We start from the raw sequence: 19,139 nt of genomic DNA, 5'->3' as shown, positions 1-19,139 counted from the left end.
CTCTCCCACCTATGCTCTGAGTTCAAGCCAGGTGTCCCTGCCCCCCTCGGACAGTGCCAAGTTCCTCCCACTTAGGACCTCAGCCTGGCCTCCCAGGCCAGTGTGCAAAATACAGTATGTGAGGGTAGGGGTGTGTGTGTGCTCCTCCGAGTGGACCGAACTCGTGTGACGCGGGGGGTGGAGGCGGGCGCCTGCCAGGGATGTGCGTCCATGCCTACGTGTCCCTGAGGTTGGGGCGGGGGTGGCGCCCGGGCCGGGCGGTGCATGCGGAGGGGCGCACGGAGACCCGGCCCCGCCCGAGGCCGTTCGCACCGCGGCCCCGCCCCCGGCTCCGCCCCGCCGGCTTCGCGGGCTGGAGAGCGAGGGAGCCGCGGGCGAGGGATCGCAGGATGAGCGATCGCGGCCCGGGCAGCCGGCAGCGGACGCGCCCCCCGAGCCCACCGGCCCGCGCCCCGCGCGCCCCACGGCCCCGCGGCCCCGGTCCCGGCCGCGCCGCCCGCGTCCCCCGAGGCCTGCGGGCCATGCCCGGCCGGCCCTAAACGCGGACCGGGGGGCGTCCCCTTGCGCCCGGGCCCCGCGCTGGCGCCCCCCGGGCCGCCGCCCGGCGCGGGGGCCATGGCGTTCACCTTCGCCGCGTTCTGCTACATGCTCACCCTGGTGCTGTGCGCCTCCCTCATCTTCTTTGTCATCTGGCACGTAAGGCCGGGCTGGGGCTGGGGGCGGGGTGGGGGGTGGGGGGCCGGGGGCACACAGAGCGGGAGGGGGCCGAGCAGATGGGCTCGGGGTCCGGGGAAACTTGGAACCTCCTCTCCGCTATCCCCCTTCGGTCAGCTTCTGTTCGCCCCCATGAACACCCCCTCCCGTTGTCGGCTTCCTTCCCGGGGCCCCTTTTCTCCGCCGCCCCCGCCTGTCTGTGGGTATGTCAGTTGGTCTCTGACCCCCTGCCCCTGCCCCATGCTGCCTTGGGGTGTGGGGCAGAATTCTGGGATTCTTGCTCCTTTTTCTCCTCCTACCACCCCCCGCCCCAATCAGTCGCCCCCGTTTGTCTGTCCGGCAGTTTGTCTGTCTGCTTGCCCCCCCCCCTCTTTGTGGGTTTTTCCAGCCGGAGTGATGGAGCCGGTTGCCATGGCAACTGCATCTGTTTACAGGACCCACGGATCGCAGAGCCCATTAACCCTTTCCCTCTCACTCACCTCGCTGACCCAGCAGTGACTGGCTCTAAGCAGACCAGAGACCTAGTCCCCACCACCAGCTCACCTTGGGCTTCCCTGCCCCTTCCTTTCTGGGCTTCCCCTCATCAGGTTTCCTTCCCACTTCCCATTTTCCCTCGTCTTCCTTCCCACTTTCCCCTTTGTCTTGTGTCCCCTTTGGTCTGTTTCTCACTCTGGCCTGGCTTCACACCTGCTCTTTCAGAGTGTCCATTTCTCATCCTTTATCCTAATCGCCTCCCCTTAGAGAGAGTCCCTCTCCCTCATTCTCTCTGGGGTCCTCTCCTCAGTGCCCCCCTCTGCCTGGCTCCCTTCCTTTCACCAAGAACTATTATCACTCAGCCTCCAGCTCATTGTTTGGGGCCCTTGCCCCCCCCCTTGACTGCCCTCCCTCCACCTCTGTCCCCTGAGGTTTTGGCCCCCATCCTGATCCCCTCAATGGAGACTGCCCATCTTGGTCGGCCCTGGTCTGTCCATTTCGGCATCCTCTGCTCCAGGACACACCTTCCTGATCTTCATCCCTTCTAGGGGGGTTCCTGTACCTCTCTCCAGTCTCTCTCCCTGTAACCCATTCTTTCCTTCCTCTCGCTTCCTCATTACCTCACCTGCTTATTTCCTGGTCTCCCCACTTGCTCTCTTTTCCTGGGACCTGGTGCCTGCCCCATGATCCTCCCTGGCTCTTGACCAATCTCTCCCTTCACCATCCCCCTAGGCCCACTGCTGCCTGTCTCCTCGACATCAGGGTTCCATGGACTCTCACTGCACCCCTCCTGTGTAAGGAGTGAACCCCTACAGGCACCTTCCAACACATCCCCCCCTCCCATCTCCAGCGCTCTCCCTGGTTTTGCCTCTCCCTCTCTCTCTCTCTGTGGGTCTCTTAATTGCTTTTTCTTTTCTCCCCCTTTGCCTTTTTCTCTTTCTCTGCCTCCATACCCACCCCCCAATCCGTCTTGATCTCTCTGAGCCTCCTATCTCATCCCAGGGTAGTGGACAGTCCTGTGGGCTGGGGGCAAGAGAGCTGGGGTCCTAAAGATCGGAAGAAATTGAGGGTCACAGGCTGGGAACACAGACCTGACCAGTTCCTGGGAGAAAGTTTCCTGGAAATCAAGAAGCCCCTTTCCAGGCCTCTCCCCACCCAGAGACCTCCCACAGCCCCTCTGGGGGTCCCCTGTCCTTAGTGGCTACTCAGAGCAGTCCTCAATCCAACATACCAGTGTCGATGCTTCCTAAGAACCGGGCTCTGGGCAGCTGTGGGAGAGTCAAGGATGAATAAGACTCAGGCTTTGCCCTTGTGAGGCTCCTAGGTTGGGGGAAAGGGCCCAACAAAATATTTATTGAGCACCTATTATGTGTCAAGCATGGTGTTCACTCAGCTATTTAGTTCGGTGATCTTAGCAAGTCACTCATGCTGAGTCTGTTTCCTTGTGGATAAAGTGAGTTTGTTGTATATACATCAGAGTGCCCAGAGCACCGCCTACTAAGGGGGGTGGGATGGGCATAGGAGGTGTGGTCCTCAATCCAAATTGGTAAGAACCAGAATCTTCCAGGGCAGGACCCCAGATCCCACCCCAGACCCTGAGCCCAGTCCCTACTGGTCGCCAGGCAACCCTTGTGGTGAGTGACGCGTGTCAGCTGTCATCGTGGGGAATTGTTTGTTCCAGGGGGCTGAGTCAGCGCCAGGCAGCCTGGGGGGTGGGAGGCACCACACCCGCTGCCTGCTGGTGGTGCCAGCTCTGGGGCAGACAGACGGCACCCTTCCACTCCCTGCTGGACCCTGTTGCTGTGCCTGGCAGGCAGGTGGCTGCCCAGAGTCCATGGGGGTGGGGGTGCTGCTCCAGATGGCCCCGGCTCCCTCCAGGAAGCCCATGTTCTCTCCCTCCAAGCCGTCTGGGGTCTGAGATGCTTGGGGGTGGTGGGCCCTGTGCCTTCCCCTCCAGCTGGTGCTGAGGGGAGGGGACCTCAGAAGGCTATTCTTCCAGACCTCCTATCATGCCAGCTCCCACTGCCCCCCACCCAGGTCTGTCTTATCATCCTTTCAAACACCTGTACCTCCCAAGAGTTCTCCATCCCAATGAGGACACTGCCATCTACCAGATGCCCCAACACCCAAAGGCAACTTGGGCCCCTGTGCCTCCACTCTTCTTCAAGCCCACTGGAGTCTGGTTTCTAAATAGCTCTGGAATCCCTCCACACCTCTCCATTCTCACTGCTGCTGTCCTCACGCTGATCACACCGATCGACGGAGCACCCCCCCCTTCCCCCATTTCCTCACTGGTCTGTCCTGCCTATGATAAAGTGGTTAAGAATTTTAACGCTGGAGTCTAACTGGGTTAGAATCCTGGCTTACCACTGACTCACTGTGTGGCCTTGGACAAGTGACTTAGACTGTCTCAGTTTCCTTATCTGCAAGACGGGTATGATAATACCAGTCCCTACGTCATCAGGTTGTTGCAAGCATTAAATGATTTAGTAAACATAAAGCCTGCTGGCATAGGGTAAACATCATACATGTCTTGGCTGGGACTGTTAGCCAATGTGTACTTCCTTCTCCATCCATCCTAAAGCATTAGCCTGACTGTCCCACTCTGCTGCTTTATACCCCTCAATGGCTCCCCATTACTTTTGGGTTAAAGTCCAAACATCTGGTCCGGGTTCACAGCATCTCCAGCCCATCTTTCACGTTCCCTTCTTCCTTCCCACTCACCTTATACTTTCACTCTGACCCCATGGAACCCTCAGCTTCCTGAATGTTCCTTGTTCTTTCAACTTTCTGCCTTTGTACCTACTGTTCCTGCTGCTTGGACTGCCTTTCCCCCATTTGTTCACCAAACACCCACTCAGAGTCCAGCCTGAACTCTGCCCCCCCCCACACCTCCAATGCTAGACCAGGCACCCCAATAGCCCTGATCACCCTGGAATATACTTCACAGCTCTCCCAAGCAAGGGAGCCCACCCAGGCGAGACCCCAGTGGTCAGCAAAAGGCAGAAAAAAGACACCATCTCTTGGGATGTTTTGGATGGAAGCGTCGTGAACATGGCTTGACTTGGACATTAGCACACTAGGATTCCATTCCACACTATTGTGTGACCTTGGGCCAGGCCCCGCCCCTCCCTCAACCTCAGTTTCTCCACCTTTGCAGCAAGCTCCATCTGGCCCAGAACCCATGTATGAATTCCTATCTCACAGAAGGATGGGTGGGGGGCCATTAGCTGCTGCCCCAACCCTGACGGGCACACGCCCCTCCCCCAGATCATAGCCTTTGACGAGCTGCGGACCGACTTCAAGAACCCCATCGACCAGGGGAACCCAGCGCGGGCAGTAAGTGATACATGTGCTGTGCCGAGGTGTGTCCGTCCGTCTGTCCTTCCATCTGTCGCAGGCGAAGGGGGGTGGGGGACGGGAAGAAGGGGGGTGTGTAGTGGGACTGGCGACGGTGCCCCTTCCTGTCTGTCCCCGCCCCCAGCAAACACCTGGCGCGGGCTCAGGGCTCGGGTTCCTCCTGGCGGGGCGGCCGTTGCCAGGCTCTGGGCCGTTGCCGTGGAGACGCGGGTGAAGGTCCTTCCATGGTGACGGTTGCCATGGGGACGGCGCGGCTGCTTCCCTGCCGCAGAGTCTGCTCTGGCGCCCCCTGGCGGCCACGCGCAGGTCCGCGGGGGACGTAGGGAGGGCGGCGGGGGCGCCCCCAATGCCCGCTCCTCCGCCTCCCCCATGGCGACCTTTTCCTCCCCCTACAGCGCGAGCGTTTAAAAAACATCGAACGCATCTGCTGCCTCCTGAGGAAGGTCAGTGTCAGGGCCAGTAGCAGGAGGCTTCTAGCCCAGCTCAGCCCTCCTGTGTGTGACCCGGAGCGGGGCCTTGCCCCTCTGGGACCTCCTTCATCTGGTCTACCACCGGGGGAGGGAGTGGGAGGCTAGCGGCCCCTTTAGTCCTCAGAGGTCACGGTGGGGGGCACCTCCCAAATCCCAGCTCCCCTCTGTGCCCTTGAAGCTGGGGTCTGTCCTGGCACCAGGCAGCTGACCTCTCACCCTCCCTTCCCCAGCTGGTGGTCCCAGAATACTCCATCCACGGCCTCTTCTGTCTGATGTTTCTGTGTGCAGCAGAGTGGGTGACCCTGGGCCTCAACATCCCCCTCCTCTTCTACCACCTCTGGAGGTGAGGGCCTCAGCATCCCCCTCTTCTACCACCTCTGGAAGCTGCCTTGGGGGGAGTGAGACGGAAGAGCAGGGGCGAGATGGGGGTGGGAGCTTTGACGTGGGCACTCAGGCCCCCCCCTCACCCCAGGTACTTCCATCGCCCGGCGGATGGCTCTGAGGTCATGTATGATGCGGTCTCCATCATGAATGCTGACATCCTCAACTACTGCCAGAAGGAGTCCTGGTGCAAACTCGCCTTCTACCTGCTCTCCTTCTTCTATTACCTGTACAGGTGAGGCTCTGCCCATGGCAGTCAGAAGTCAGGGGAGGGATGTTCCAGGTACCATGCCTCCAATTCCAGGAAGGGTCGGGCCCCAAGTTCCTGCCTTTTCCCCCTAAGGACCGAGGGCAACCCAGGGTATGACAGGGTGGGTGACCAGTAGCTGGGCCTACTCAGGACTCGGCTCACTGCCTTATCTTCCCACAGTATGGTTTATACGTTGGTGAGTTTCTAAGGGGGAAGCCGGCCAGGGAGCAAGCCCAGAATGGACCGGACGCCTGTGCACCCCCAGCCCTGCCCCTCGGCCGCAGAGGCCTCAGCCCTGGGGAGGGAGGGGGCACTGGTGCCCCCAGCCTCCTCTCCACCCCTCCACACTGCTGCTGCGGGGACCTCCCGCCTTCAGAGCCCCCTCCCCTTGGACCAGGGCTGGGCAGAGCTCTAAATAGGGGCAGGGGCTCCTCGGCCAGCCTGTAGGCATGGCAGTCAGTCTTGGAAGGGGCGGAACCTCCGGCCTTGTCCACTTGGTGGGGGGGGGGGGGAACATGGACCCTGCCAAGGGGCAGGGCGTGACCCTGGAAGTTCTGGGCCGCCCCCCCTTCACCCCCACCCCGAGGCTCCCCCTGCAGGTGGGGGGGTACCCGCACCGGGAATGAGCAGGCTCAGCAGGGGGGCAGCCCCACCCCTAGTCTGCCCTCTCCCCTCCCCCAGGCTCTCTCTCCAGACCTCCCCCTCTCCCCCATTCCCCCTTGCCCCAATCCCAGCCTGTCCTGTCTCTTGGACCTATTTTCTATGTTGCCTGGAGGAGTCCGGCACCCCCTCCCCGGCCATTTGTGACAAAATATGAATAAACTACTGCAAATACGTGGGCCCCAGTTCTGCTCCTGAAAGGCTTGAAGAGGACATGGGGGCAAAGGGACTCTATAGGGGGCAGCCCTCAGCTAAATCCCCAGTACAGCTAGGCTCAAACCACTGGCCCACGGAACCCTCTAGGGAAACCCCTCAGATGGATCAGAGGCCTCTGAGGTCTCCTCGGCAGCTGCTCCCCTCTATCCTCACTTTCCTGGCCACAACGAAACAGCTGTTTATTCCTGCTGAAACCCCTCCCTCTGCCTTTCAAAGCAGTATCAAGGCCACCAACTCCAGGAAGCCCTCCCCTGGGTCCCCTGAGCCTGGTAAACCCTGGGCAATGGAGAGACCCCCACCCCACGCCCCAGGAACAAGGGTCAAATACAATCAAGGAAATCAAATCTTCAATGTATGGCAAAATCAGTGCCAGTGGGGGCCAGGGGTCACCGGACCAGGTGGAAGGTCAGCCAGTATATGATGAGGGGCTGGAAGGCTGCAGCTCCCAGGGTCAGGTAGAGCTGGAGACGCTGCCGGGGAGCTGGGCCCCCCATGTTGTCAGGGCCCAGGGCTGCTGTTCGCAAAGAGCGCACCTGGAAGAAAGGACAGAGCTGAAGCTGGGCCGGGAGGGAGAGGCTCGTCCCCAGCTCCAACCCCAGGGGGAGAGGCGCAAGGGGCAGCCCCAGACTCACAATGAAGTACATGAGCGAAGACGAAGTCCAGGCCAGCGCCACGTAGTAGCCATCACTGCCGAAGAGCAGCCCCGTGAGCACGCTGAGGATCATCCTGCAGGGGATGTGGTGCAGGTGGGGGTGAGGGGGAGCGCAGAAAGAGAAGGCTGGCGATCTCCCAAGGGTCCGGGCCTCAAACCGGCCCCACCACCCAGCCTAGGCCCCACCCACCACCACTGGGGCCCTTTATGTCCAATCTGTCTCCACAGGGTCCTAGACTCAAAATGAATCTGGAAGACCTAGGACTCAGTCCTAGGTCGTGGATCTGAGACCCCCTTTACTAACCCAGCACAAGGCCCTTCTCCCCTGTGTTCCCAGGATGACTCTCCACACATTCCTGACCTGAACAACAGTACACGGTTCCTGAGGAGAATGCTAAGAACAGCTGGGTCCTCTAACAGAGAAGAGCTAGGGCCCTGAGAAGGGCAGAGGGGTGCCCAGGGTCATAATTCAAGACTACAGCTACACCGGCTAGGAACCCATGGCGGCAGGCCCCTCTCCCAGGCCTGCCTCTGGCCTGGCCCATCGGTACTCACCCCACATATTTGTAGCCGCTGTAGGCTAGCAGGTGGAAGATGCTCAGGTCACTGCGCACGGTGGCCAGATAGGCGCCCAGGAGCAGGGCTAGCACCTCCATCACGACCCACGCCAGCGCCGTGCTTGCACACAGGCCCAGCACCTCTGGGGAGAACCTACGGCCACAGGGGGGAGGGGGAGCATTCAGAAACCAGCCATCCTGTGGCAGGTGTGAGACTGAGGACATGGCCTGGGCTTGGGACCTGCCACAGGTCCCCTAGGGAGGTGAGGAGAGCAGTCAGGAGGGGGAGCTGGCGGGAATGGGGGAGGGCGTCGCTACTAACCTTTTCTGAATGCCCAGTGCCATCCCAGCCAACAGCACGTAGGTGATGAAGGCCATTGCTGCCAAGAACCAGAAAGATGCCATCAGCCTGGTTTCCTCAGTCAGAGCCCCCGGCTAGGTATTGGAGGCCATTTACACTCCCTACCTTCTCCCCATACTTCCTTCCCTGCATATCCCCACATGCCAACCTCCACAGTCAGCTCCTAATACCCTGCTTGGGATGCCTGTCCCTGCTCAGCCCTCTCTCCCCGTGAAATGCTACCAGACCCCCGGGACCACCAAGCCACCTCCTTCCCTGTCCCTGTGCTAGGACACTCACCAAAGTTTCCTGCTGTGGCTCACAACATATCAGGGGCCAAGGCTATTGCTAATCCTAGACCAACAGGCAGGGGCCAAACTGATCTCCCACAACACTACAGGACTAAAATACAGGCTTCAAGACAACCCAGGCTCCCCCCAAAGTCCGGCCCATGGGGATGACGTCACCTCAGCCAGTAATTTTCAGTCTGGCCACGGGCGCTGGCTTGGGCGCTGGCCATCCCACCAGCGGAGAGGGCTCCTGGTTTACCTCTGCTGTTTACACAAAAGCTCAGAGCCGGGGGAGCTGGGCTTTCACACCAACTCTAACTCCTCGGCCCTGTTCTCTGCCCCCTTGAAGCACCAGAACTAATGTGCCCACCAGAGAGCACGGGCTCTGGTCAGGAAACCAGCTCTACCACCTATATATAAGCTACGTGGCTTCAAAGACAGTCGTCTCTCTGAGCCTTGGCTTCGACACCTAAAATGGGGATGGCAGTTCCTGCTTTACAAGGTGGCTCTGAGAGAAAATGGAATGAAGGATAGAACCGGTGGCCCTCCCGGAGCAAGTGGGCTGACTGGCTGCCCTGGCAACCCGTCTGAGGGCCGCCCGGGCACACTCGCCCCTCCTCCAGGGTGTCCACCGTGGGCTTCGCCTTGTGCAGGCCCCAGGACACAGAGGAGTGAGACGCACTCCAAGGAGGGCAGCCGACCCCATGCCATGTGGATGGGCAGTTACGGGAACCCAGAAGGGAGCGACCACTTCCTCAGAGGAGGGAATGTCGGCGCAGGACTTGGGGGACGAGTAGTCGCTCTGGCAGTAACTATTATTTACAGCGTGCTTCCTGCTGGGCGCACATCACCTCACTGAATCTCCACAGCGATCCTTTATGGTAGAGACTGTTGTCATTCCTGGTTTACACAAGAGTAAAAGTAGCCAGCCTGAGGTCCCATTACCGGAAGTTGCAGGACCAGGTCTAAACCCTGGGCTCCAGGGGAGGGACATGGTCCCAGTTAAGAGGCAAGAAGATCTCAAAGGGAGTACCCTGAGGGCCCACCCAGGAAGCTCCTTACCGGTCCCCCTGCTCCGTCTACTGGGTGTCTAGCAACCACCACACACAAAAGCACCAAGAGCAGATGCTCAATCAATGTGATGCACGAGGCTCTCTCCTCGTTGGTGCCTCCAGGCACAAGTCCCCCCCGCCCCGCAGCCCAGGTCAAAGACTCACTGGGGATATAGAGGTCAGGGGCGTTGAGATCTTGCCGCGGCGGCACAGGCACATCGCGGCTGGGCTGCACCTCCCAGTTCTGGCGGTAGCAGCAGCCAGGTCAGGAGAAAAAGATACAATGAGAAGAAAGAAGGGGGTTGAGGTCTGGGGGCCAAACTCTGGGACGGGACGAGGGAGGCACAGGGCCCCGCCAGCTCACCTGGTGTGTGTAGGGGAAGACCAGCAGCCCCAGCTTCTTGGCCACATAGGCTGTGTCCACAGCAAAAAAATACTTGAGTTTGTTCATAGACACAAAACGGTGCAGCTGGGAGAGGAGAGAGGAGGCTGTGGACAAACTGCACACCAAACCTCAGGGTGCTCCTCTGTGTGCTCCTTCCCTGAGGGCTGCTGGGAGAATTAGGTGGGATCCCGTGATGCCCCATCCCTGGCCAGAAATCTTGCCACCCTTGCCCTGGGGGTGGGCCACACCTCCTTGTGCACCATGTCCTTCCCGTGGGATGCGATGGAGCTGCCATAGGCCATAGCCACGTTGGCCACTGGGTCCCCAAGCAAGTGGTTGACACTGAAGGCCACGTCGGCTCCTGGGGCTGGGTATCCCCCTGGCTGGCTGGAGTAAGCACCACTTGTGTCATCGAAGAGGGGAGGCGGATCTGGAGCTGCCCGGGCCCTGTGCTTGGAGCCTGTGGGTTTGTAGGTACTAGAGTAGGTGACAGGAATATCAAACATGAGCCCAAACCACCACCCCTTTCCCCAGGTTGGGCAGCCCTGTATGGGTCCTGGGGCCACCAATCAGTTAGTGAAACCCGGGCTGGATAGCGGTAGGTAACCCAGAAAGAACTTTGATGAGGGATCCTTTTCCAGAGGTGCTAAACGTCGGCAAAGAAAGAGCTGAGGCAGCGCCTGGAAGTGGCTGCCCACCTGGGGGTTTCTGGGGGCCTTGTCGAGGGAAGTGATCTCTGAACTGAGCCTCGGAAGAGTGAGTAGAAGTTTCCTAGGTGAAGATAACTAACTGGGAGGGCATCCCGCATGAACGAGGATGGGAAAGGCGACAGCTGGGTACCCAAAGGCCCTGGGCTGTGGTGAGGGCCCCTACCAGGGTTATGACAGGTGAAGGAAGTTCTGAAGGCAGACCCCGTTCGTGCCCGGGTCTGGCACGGGAATCCCAGCTATGCTGTCACCGCCCGATCTCAGGGTTGGGCCGAGAGGGCGAAGTCCGGGACGCGTTGTGGAGTCACGCAGGGCAGAAACCCGAAAGACACCCGCCGCCCTGGGGAGCGGTCACGGCTGCCCCTCTCCCTCAGGGTGAGCGGGCAGCGCCGCCGACCCTCCTCCGGCCGGTCGGGCCGCGCGTCCCGCCCGCCCCTCGCCCCACGCACCGTGGGCTCCGTAGCCCGAGTGATAAGCCATGGCCGCGATGCTGGCGCTCCCCAAGGGCCCGCTGCGCCGCCTCGTGGGTACGAATACTAATAAGGCAGCTGCTCCGCTTCTTGGGCACCGACCCGGGTTAGGGAGCAGCCCGACACGTCCGCGAGCTCTTCGACCACAGCCGCCATGTCCTCAGCGTTATCCTCCGTCGCCTGCCATTGGCTTGTCGGCGGCGCTAGCTCACCCCTCCTCTCTCCCAATTGGTTGCTGGCGCGGCCTCGCCGAATTAGATTCGGCAGTAGTCAACTTCCGGGAGGGGGGAATAGGCGGAGCAATCCGAGGCGCTCTCGGATTGGATGCTGGGTTTGTTAGTTCGGGGCCAGAGCAGCCAATAGATGGGTTAAGGTAGGAGGAGGTTGAGAATTATTTCCGCGCCTGCGCAGTGGGGCACTTGACGCTCGTCGTGCCACGACTACACCAGGTGGAGACCTGGGACCTGGCGGAGGAGGGAGTACGGGAACGGAGTTTCACTCGGGGGACGTACCCCAGGAGGGAATGGGTCCGTGGGCTCTACCAAGTCCCGCCCCTTGGGTCTCCTGCTCCTCCCTCTCAATGCTAGCTTTCCTCTCCCGTCCTCCATACTAACCCACCCCGCCAGTCCTGGCACGGAGCCCGGGCAGCCGCCGAGGTGTTCGGAGGAGGCCGGGCGGGGCAGTGACAGCGCGGCCCAGCGAGCCCCGGAAGCTGATTCCTCCTCCCGCCTCCCACCCTTCCTTCCGGCGCGGGTGCTGTCCGTTGTCCGGTGCTGAAATGCCCTACAGCCACCTCCGCTATCCTGCAGAACGAGGGGGCCTGCTGCTGGGAGGAGGCTCTGGCCTCTTGAGACAGACAGAAAGACACACACACACACTCTTGAGACAGACCGAAAGACACACACACACACACTCTCTCTCTCTCTCTCTCTCGACAGACCGAAAGACACACACACACACACACTCTCTCTCTCTCTCTCTCTCTCTCTCTCTCGACCGAAAGACACACACACACACACTCTCTCTCTCTCTCTCTCTCTCTCTCTCTCTCGACAGACCGAAAGACACACACACACACACTCTCTCTCTCTCTCTCTCGACAGACCGAAAGACACACACACTCTCTCTCTCTCTCTCTCTCTCTCTCTCTCGACAGACCGAAAGACACACACACACACACACACACACACACACACATACCCATTACACATATTGAAAACTCCAGAAGATTTGAGTCCTAGAGAGTGGGTGGTATAGTCGGGACAGGATCCTGCACCAGGCCTGGCCCATCAACTCTCCCGTGGTCCAACCGATTTGGGGGTGGAGGTGTGCTGATCCACCTCCTGAAGTTGCATTTGAAACTCCTGAGTCACTGCTGGCCCTGCAGTCCATCTTAAAGTGAGACATGCCCCCGCCTCCAAGCCTCACTCCTGAGGCCGGGGGTGTTCCTTTCTCTCTGCCCAGTTTGTGACCACTCTCACCCTCCTCAGAGATAGTAGTCTTCAGGGGCCTCCTCTCTCACACACCTTCAGCCACCACTTTCTAGAGAGCAAAATCAGGTCCTCTGCAACCTGCCTCTAGCTACGCAGTGTCCAGTTACACCAGGTGACTTTCCTACTTTCTAAACACAGCCCACGTCATCTAATCGTGCCTTTGCTCAGAAATCCCCTCCACCTGGGATGCCCTTCCCCCTCATATCCATTTGTCCAAAGCCTAGTTATTCTTTAGGAATCAGTTTAACTTGTGCCTCTCAGAGAGACGAAGGGAACAGAGGACTGACCCGGCTGGGGATTGAGGCCAGAAGCTGGGTTCCAGGCTCCTTCTGGGTACACCAGTTTGCCCTGAATATAAATTCTATTAGGACCAGGCCAATGTCATTCTCCACTCCTACCCTTGTCTTCACAGTGCCAACACAATACTTGGATATAGAAGATACCCAATAAACATCTGTGTCCAATAAATAAATAATAAATAAACGGATGAAGCCCTGGGCCACTCCTTTACTCTATCACTTCAATCACCTCATCTTTAAATGGGTAGGGATATTGAACTGAATGTTTTCTGAGTTTCTCTTTGGGGGGAAAAAAAAGCGGCAAAGCAACCCAAAACTCACCTAGCATTGCAGCTCCCTATGTCCCACCAACTAATTGTCTACTTTGAGGGCTAGCCCAGACCCAGGGGCAGGTGTGAAGGTCTGAGGCCCCTGAGGGCCAGGGAGCAGCAGTGCCGCCACCAGTCCTTGGGAGGGCATCCTCCCATGAAGGACAGATCCCACTCCCTTGTACCTCATGATGAATGCTTGTGCACCTTTCTATTCCCATTTCTCAGGTGGGAAAACTGAGGTTGGGGTGGAGAGTGCAGGCCCAAGGTCACGAAGCCTAGGACCCTGGGTGTCCTGGCCCCCAACCTGCCTGGACTCTTAAGTGAAGCCCAGCACCTCTGTCCAGCGAATGAGGCGTATCACACCTTTCTGGGTTGTAACTGCTTTTTCCCCTACAAGCAAGGCTTCCAGGGTGGGGTCTGGGTGGGCTTAGGCCTGGGCCTACTCCGCAGAGACAGGACGCCGGGGGCATTACCCACCTTTGAGATCCATCCCCCATCATTTTACAGCAGGAGAAACAGGCCCCAAGAACAAGGACTCAGCCAAGGTCGCAAGCGCAAGCGCAAGCGCGGCGGGAGGGGAACCCAAGCTTGGGTCCGCCAGCCTGGGGTTCTCGGGGGCGGGGGCAGCGCCCGCGGTACCAGGCGCTGCCGGCGGCGCCGCGGGTGCCGCGGGTGCCGCGGGGGCGGGGTCAGCGGAGGGCGGGGCGCCGGGCACCGTGGCCGCCAACGCCGCCGCCGCCGCCGCCGCCGCCGCCTCCGCCGCGCTCGGGCTCGAGCTCGGCGCACTCCCTGCGCGGCCGCCGAGCCGAGCGGACGCCCTCGGGGCCGCGCCGCAGCCCTCTGCGCTCCCCCCTATCATGCCCCGGGCCCGGGCTCGGGCCGCCCAAGCAGCCAGGACACCATGCCCGAGGGCGGCGGAGGCGACAGCGGGGAGGTGCCCGCGTTCATCCCGGACGGCGAGCCGCTGCGGGAGGAGGTACCGGCGCCGTGTGTCGGGGGGCCGGAGCCAGGGCTGGAGCGGGGCTGAGGGGGACGACGGAAGGGGCAAACCCCGGGACAGGCGCTGAGGGGGGAAGTCTCAAAACCCCGGTTGCCAATGACGTCATTAGGGTAGCCGGCGTCTGGCGAGCCGAGGGGCTCGCGTGGGGGGTCGAGGTGGGGGGGCTGGGAAGGGAGGAGGGGGCGACTCCCGCCCCGGGAGCCCCTTCATCCCTCCTCGCCCTCCTGTGACGTCAGCGCCTGGCCCCTGCGCGCCCTCATTCCGCAGCGCTGCCCCTCACCCCCGAGGCCCCGGGGGTCAGGCCCCCCGCCCAGCCCAGCCCAGCCCAGCCCAGCCCAGCGGCTCACGAGGTGCCCGGGCGGCGCCTGCAATGCAGCAGCAGTAGTCGGGACTTGGGGGAGGGAGCGGAGGGAGGAGGGGAAAGAGGAAAGGAGGCGGCATCTGGTACCCCTTGTCCCTCTCCCCGCGGTGAGGCCCGAGGGCCCATCCTGCTGGCTGGGACCCCCACACTGGCCTCTCCTCAGCCCTAGCCAAGAAAAGGATCTGCGGAGGTGTGGGGCCCTGTGTGGGGTGTTGGGGTGATAGGTGGTGAGTGGGTCTGTGTACGTGTTTGGATGGATGTAGTGTGCTTGTGGGTGTGTGAGTGCTAGTCCGTGCTCCCCACATCTCGGGTGAGCTAGAGTCAGGTGACGGTCTGGTGGCTGCTTGGCTTGGCTGATGTGATGCGTGAACGTGTTCTGTCGTGGGTGGGTCTCTCCTGTAGACTCTAGGGTGTGATTTCAGGTTGCAGTAGGGGCGGGGTTGGGGGATGTGCACTGTGGTCAGGTGAGGGTCTGGTGTGGACCTGGGCTTCAGTGAATGTGTAACCGGCATATGCATGTGTGTGTCCTGTGCTGGGTGGGTCTGGGTGAGGTGTGTGCGGGTGGGTGAGTGCGTGCACCTGTGCACCCTGTGATGGTTGTGAGGGGTCGTGCCTTGGGCGCTGGTGAGGGCCCGGGGTCTGGGATGAGCAGGCCGCGTGCACATCTGTGGTTGGTGGGTCTGTGATAAACATGGGGTGGGGGGTGGACGTGTGGGCGTGTGCATCTGACTGGCCCTGCAGGTCATGGTGATGATGTGTCCGTGTGGTGGGTGACTGCGGGGGAGGGCAGGCTGTCCTGGGCTGGGCTGGGGGCATTTCCTCTCCTCTTGGATCTCTCAAGACCTGGTGTTGCCGGGGTTGGAGAGGTGGCCCTTACCTCCACCTCTGCTGTTTCACCAGGCCCCCTCTTTCTTCCTTCTCCTTCTTTTCTCCACTCCCTCCCCCGTCCCCCACTTCTCTCTCCATAGGCACCCTAGAGGTGAGGTGGGGGCCAGGCTGGGAGCCCTACCCAGGAGGATAGGCCAAACCCTCCCGGCCAAGGAGTGGCCCTGCTGCCCAGCAGCTGTGTCCCACCCCCTCCCTCGCAGCACAGATGGGGAGTGGAGGACGACGCTCCATCTGCCCCGCCCCCCCCAGACTCACACCTCCTCCGTTCCCAGCTCTTCCTCTTCTCTTACTTAAAAGCTTCTCCCAAGTCTCTACGTGGAACCAAGGGACCCGAGGGAGTCTCAGGGTAACAGTAATAATATTTATTGCTATGGCCAGGCCCCATGCTGAGAAGGCCACACATAAGATCTTGTTGAAACCTCGCAAAAGCCCCAGTTTACAGATGAGGAGACTGAGGTCCAGAGAGGATGAGGGACCTGTCCAAGTCATCCAGTAAGTGGTGGAGCCAGCACTGAATCCTGGGCCATGGAGCCCATGCTCTTCACCCTTAGGACCCCGTGCCAACAGGTCCAGCAGGTCCAGGAAGCAAGGCCCAGAGAGGGCAGGAATATGGCCAAGACCACACAGCAAATTAGGGGCAGAGTTGGGACCAGAGATCAGTTTTCTAAATGGCCACTCAGGGGGCCCTTCCTTCTCTTGGCAGAGATGGGTCTGTTTTGTCCTAGGTGCCCTCGACTGAGAGATGATGGGGCACCTCTACTGGGACAGGCTCGGGGGCGGGGGCAGAGAGGCCCCAGTTTGAATCCTGCAGCTCTCCTGTGAGAGCCAGAAGGGTGAGGTCTGGAGCAAGATGCTCAATCCCTCAGAGCCTCAGTTTCCTCCTCTGTGGAGTGGGGAGCAGAGCCCCAGCTCCTCCCAAGGGCTCAGGCAGAGGGGCAGGTCCAACCGCTGGCCTGTCCTGACCCCCGCCTCTCCCCCTCTCTGCCCACCCTGCAGCAGCGGCCCTTGAAACAGTCCCTGGGAAGCTCCCTGTGCCGAGAGTCGCACTGGAAGTGCCTGCTCCTCACGCTGCTCATCCATGCCTGCGGCGCCGTGGTGGCCTGGTGTCGCCTGGCCACGGTGCCCCGGCTGGTCCTGGGGCCTGAGGCAGCGCTGGCCCGTGGGGCCGGGGGCCCACCACCCACCTACCCAGCCAGCCCCTGCTCCGATGGCTACCTGTACATCCCGCTGGCCTTCGTCTCCCTCCTCTACCTCCTCTACCTGGCCGAGTGCTGGCACTGCCACGTGCGGTCGTGCCAGGCGCCGCGCGCGGACGCCAGCACCGTGCTCGCCCTGATCCACCGGCTGCAGCAGGCGCCGCCCTGCGTCTGGTGGAAGGCCACCAGCTACCACTACGTGCGCCGCACCCGCCAGATCACGCGCTACCGGAACGGCGACGCCTACACCACCACGCAGGTCTACCACGAGAGGGCCGACAGCCGCACGGCTCGGGGCGAGTTTGACTACTCCGCCCACGGCGTCCGCGACGTGTCCAAGGAGCTCGTGGGCCTGGCCGAGCACGCGGCCACGCGGCTGCGCTTCACCAAGTGCTTCAGCTTCGGCAGCGCCGAGGCCGAGGCCTCGTACCTCACCCAGAGGGCCCGCTTCTTCAGTGCCAACGAGGGCCTGGACGACTACCTGGAGGCCCGCGAGGGCATGCACCTGAAGGACGTGGACTTCCGCGAGTCGCTCATGGTGTTCGCGGACCCCCGCAGCCCGCCCTGGTACGCGCGCGCCTGGGTCTTCTGGCTGGTGTCGGCGGCCACGCTGTCCTGGCCACTGCGCGTCGTGGCCGCCTACGGCACGGCCCACGTGCACTACCAGGTGGAGAAGCTCTTCGGCGCCAGCTCGCCGCCCCCCGGGGCCGTGCCCAGCGGGCCCCCGCTCTCCCGCGTGGCCACGGTGGACTTCACCGAGCTGGAGTGGCACATCTGCTCCAACCGGCAGCTGGTGCCCAGCTACTCGGAGGCTGTGGTCATGGGCGCCAGCTCTGGCGCCTTCCTCCGGGGCTGCCCGCGCTGCCGTCGCTCCCTCAGCAGCAGCTCGCTGCCCCCCGCCCGGCCCAGCGGGCCCCGCCTGCCTTTCAGCCGCAGCCGCCTCTCCCTGGGAGCTGGGGGCCGGGCCACGCCGGGGGTCTTCCGAAGCCTGAGCGGGGGGCCGCTGGGGCGCCGTGGGGAGGACACAGAGCCCCTGGAAAGCCCACCATGCTACGAAGACGCCCTTTACTTCCCGGTGCTCATTGTCCATGGTGATAGCGGCTGCCAGGGGGACGGGCAGGGTGCACTCTGAGACCCCCGTGGTCCCTGGAGTGGCCTCCTCGCCACCATCCCGCCATGGGCTCCGATGCCTGAGTAGCTGTTGTCCGAGACAGGAAGGGGAAAACAGACCAGCACACGAGGGGTGGGGGTGGGGTAGAGTCCTTAAACAGACTGTAGCGCAGTGACCCAGGGTCATTTTGGGGGTGAATGGACACCCCCACTGAAGTGGAGTCTGTGAACTGTCCCAGCATGACTCCCCTCACCACCACCACCATGTTCCACCCTGTGCAGCGGCTGGTGATCCAGCTTAGGGCCCTCTCAGGTTGGGCGGGGTCGGGGGGGGGGGGGATGTTTCCAGAAAGCCTGGGGTGGGGGAGGAGTCCTGGGGACAGCTGTTGCATGCAGCCGAGGGCTGCCTCTGGGCTCTTCCCTGCACGGCCGAGGCCACATTGGGAGCCCTCGAGCAACCCAGAAGCACAAATTGGTGGTTTGGGGCCATGCCCGGTCGGTCGGGCTGGCCTCCACGAAGCTGAGGAGCTGGATGTGGCAGCTCCACAGCCTTGGCCCCACTACCAGCCCCAAGTCCCCATCCTCCCCCCGACCTGCCCCTCCCTGCCTGCCCTCTGGTCTCTGCTCAGGGTCGTCCCCGATCAGACTCAGTGACACAGCCCCTGTACTGGGAGCCCGGTTCTTGGAGCACAGCCTTGTCCCCCGTGGCCTCCTGATTTTCCCTGGTGTACCCTCTCCCACATCCAGCTCCCCTATGACCTGGGGTTCCTTTTCAGGGCCCTGCCTTGATCCTGCATCTCCTTGTCTCTGCTCCTGTCCCCCCAAAGTCCACCTCCACCTCTATCAGCCACGCACACACACCCAGGCTTTGCCCTCTCATTGCTCCCCCAGACTTCTCTGCTCTTCACCTTCCTGATGACCCACGGGGCCCAGGGCCACAGGGCATCCGAGGGACCTCGGCCTCGGCCACAGCCTCTTGGACGATGCACCCGCTCTGCCATAGAGGCCCCTGCTTCTCCCACTGGTGGGGCCTGGCCTAGGGGACACCATCCCTCCTCCAGGGAGGAGAGAGTAGTCCCTTTCCAACTGGGGTTTCTACCACCTCTCAGGGGCCAGTGGGGGAGGGAGGAAGCAGAGAAGATGCAGATAAAATAAAAGGTATGAAATGGAAGGTCTTCTCACGTTGCATTCCTAAGTGGTGGGTCCAAGGCCACTACAAGAACAATGGGTCACCCGGGGTCAGCGATTCAATGCTCAGTTCTGGAAGGGGATGCCGGGTTGGGCTCCAGTGTTCCCAGGAACAGGGTAAGCTGAAAGGGAACCCCCTTGTCCAGCTGAGGGCCCGATACTCAGGTTTGAATTGCTCTGAGCAGCTGATTCCAACCAACTGGTATCTGGGTCACTTCTAACGCATTGTCCAAGTGGTCCGTCTTCCAGCCCAGTGGGGGTTTTAATTCCACAGCTGGGCAGGCTGAGGACTAAGAGACCAAAGTGGAAGAAAAG

The 19,139-nt window shown here is 61.4% G+C and overlaps 3 protein-coding genes across 3 annotated transcripts; 2 read left to right on the top strand and 1 right to left on the bottom strand.

Annotated features, from left to right (window-relative positions):
- The first annotated feature begins 523 nt into the window (after positions 1 to 523).
- CNIH2 (cornichon family AMPA receptor auxiliary protein 2) lies at positions 524 to 6,483 on the top strand. The gene is made up of 6 exons (XM_036121535.2): positions 524 to 696; positions 4,459 to 4,527; positions 4,944 to 4,991; positions 5,249 to 5,361; positions 5,491 to 5,634; positions 5,830 to 6,483. The coding sequence occupies exons 1-6, from the start codon at positions 616 to 618 to the stop codon at positions 5,855 to 5,857; spliced, it is 483 nt and encodes a 160-aa protein (XP_035977428.1). The 5' UTR covers positions 524 to 615; the 3' UTR covers positions 5,858 to 6,483.
- A 372-nt stretch (positions 6,484 to 6,855) lies between these two features.
- On the bottom strand, positions 6,856 to 11,180 carry YIF1A (Yip1 interacting factor homolog A, membrane trafficking protein). Its single transcript, XM_036121533.2, has 8 exons — positions 10,958 to 11,180; positions 10,050 to 10,261; positions 9,781 to 9,885; positions 9,582 to 9,660; positions 8,057 to 8,114; positions 7,733 to 7,888; positions 7,158 to 7,251; positions 6,856 to 7,058 (listed from the first exon to the last, which is right to left on the bottom strand). The coding sequence occupies exons 1-8, from the start codon at positions 10,986 to 10,988 to the stop codon at positions 6,912 to 6,914; spliced, it is 882 nt and encodes a 293-aa protein (XP_035977426.1). The 5' UTR covers positions 10,989 to 11,180; the 3' UTR covers positions 6,856 to 6,911.
- A 2,647-nt stretch (positions 11,181 to 13,827) lies between these two features.
- Positions 13,828 to 18,807, top strand: TMEM151A (transmembrane protein 151A). The gene is made up of 2 exons (XM_036121532.2): positions 13,828 to 14,057; positions 16,327 to 18,807. Exons 1-2 carry the CDS (start codon positions 13,983 to 13,985, stop codon positions 17,656 to 17,658), a joined length of 1,407 nt encoding a protein of 468 aa, XP_035977425.1. The 5' UTR covers positions 13,828 to 13,982; the 3' UTR covers positions 17,659 to 18,807.
- Positions 18,808 to 19,139: the final 332 nt, after the last annotated feature.

This window comes from Halichoerus grypus, chromosome 11 (genome assembly GCF_964656455.1).
Source record: "Halichoerus grypus chromosome 11, mHalGry1.hap1.1, whole genome shotgun sequence".
NCBI classification, from domain to species: Eukaryota; Metazoa; Chordata; class Mammalia; order Carnivora; family Phocidae; genus Halichoerus; species Halichoerus grypus.
The sequence above is the reverse complement of the archived record's forward strand: the minus strand, read 5'-3'. Positions and strand labels throughout refer to the sequence as shown.

What these genes read in the sequence shown, in the direction of transcription:
- CNIH2 (XM_036121535.2), top strand. Translation starts at nt 616, where the DNA reads ATGGCGTTCACCTTCGCCGCGTTCTGCTACATGCTCACCCTGGTGCTG. An exon ending in AGGGGAACCCAGCGCGGGCA is followed by an intron (nt 4,528 to 4,943) that starts GTAAGTGATACA and finishes CTCCCCCTACAG; the next exon opens with CGCGAGCGTTTAAAAAACAT. An exon ending in TCTGCTGCCTCCTGAGGAAG is followed by an intron (nt 4,992 to 5,248) that starts GTCAGTGTCAGG and finishes TCCCTTCCCCAG; the next exon opens with CTGGTGGTCCCAGAATACTC.
- YIF1A (XM_036121533.2), bottom strand. Translation starts at nt 10,988, where the DNA reads ATGGCTTATCACTCGGGCTACGGAGCCCACG. An exon ending in CCCTGACCTCTATATCCCCA is followed by an intron (nt 8,115 to 9,581) that starts GTGAGTCTTTGA and finishes GGTTCTTGGCAG; the next exon opens with CAATGGCCTTCATCACCTAC. An exon ending in GCACTGGGCATTCAGAAAAG is followed by an intron (nt 7,889 to 8,056) that starts GTTAGTAGCGAC and finishes CTGTGGCCGTAG; the next exon opens with GTTCTCCCCAGAGGTGCTGG.
- TMEM151A (XM_036121532.2), top strand. Translation starts at nt 13,983, where the DNA reads ATGCCCGAGGGCGGCGGAGGCGACAGCGGGGAGGTGCCCGCGTTCATC. An exon ending in GCGAGCCGCTGCGGGAGGAG is followed by an intron (nt 14,058 to 16,326) that starts GTACCGGCGCCG and finishes CCCACCCTGCAG; the next exon opens with CAGCGGCCCTTGAAACAGTC.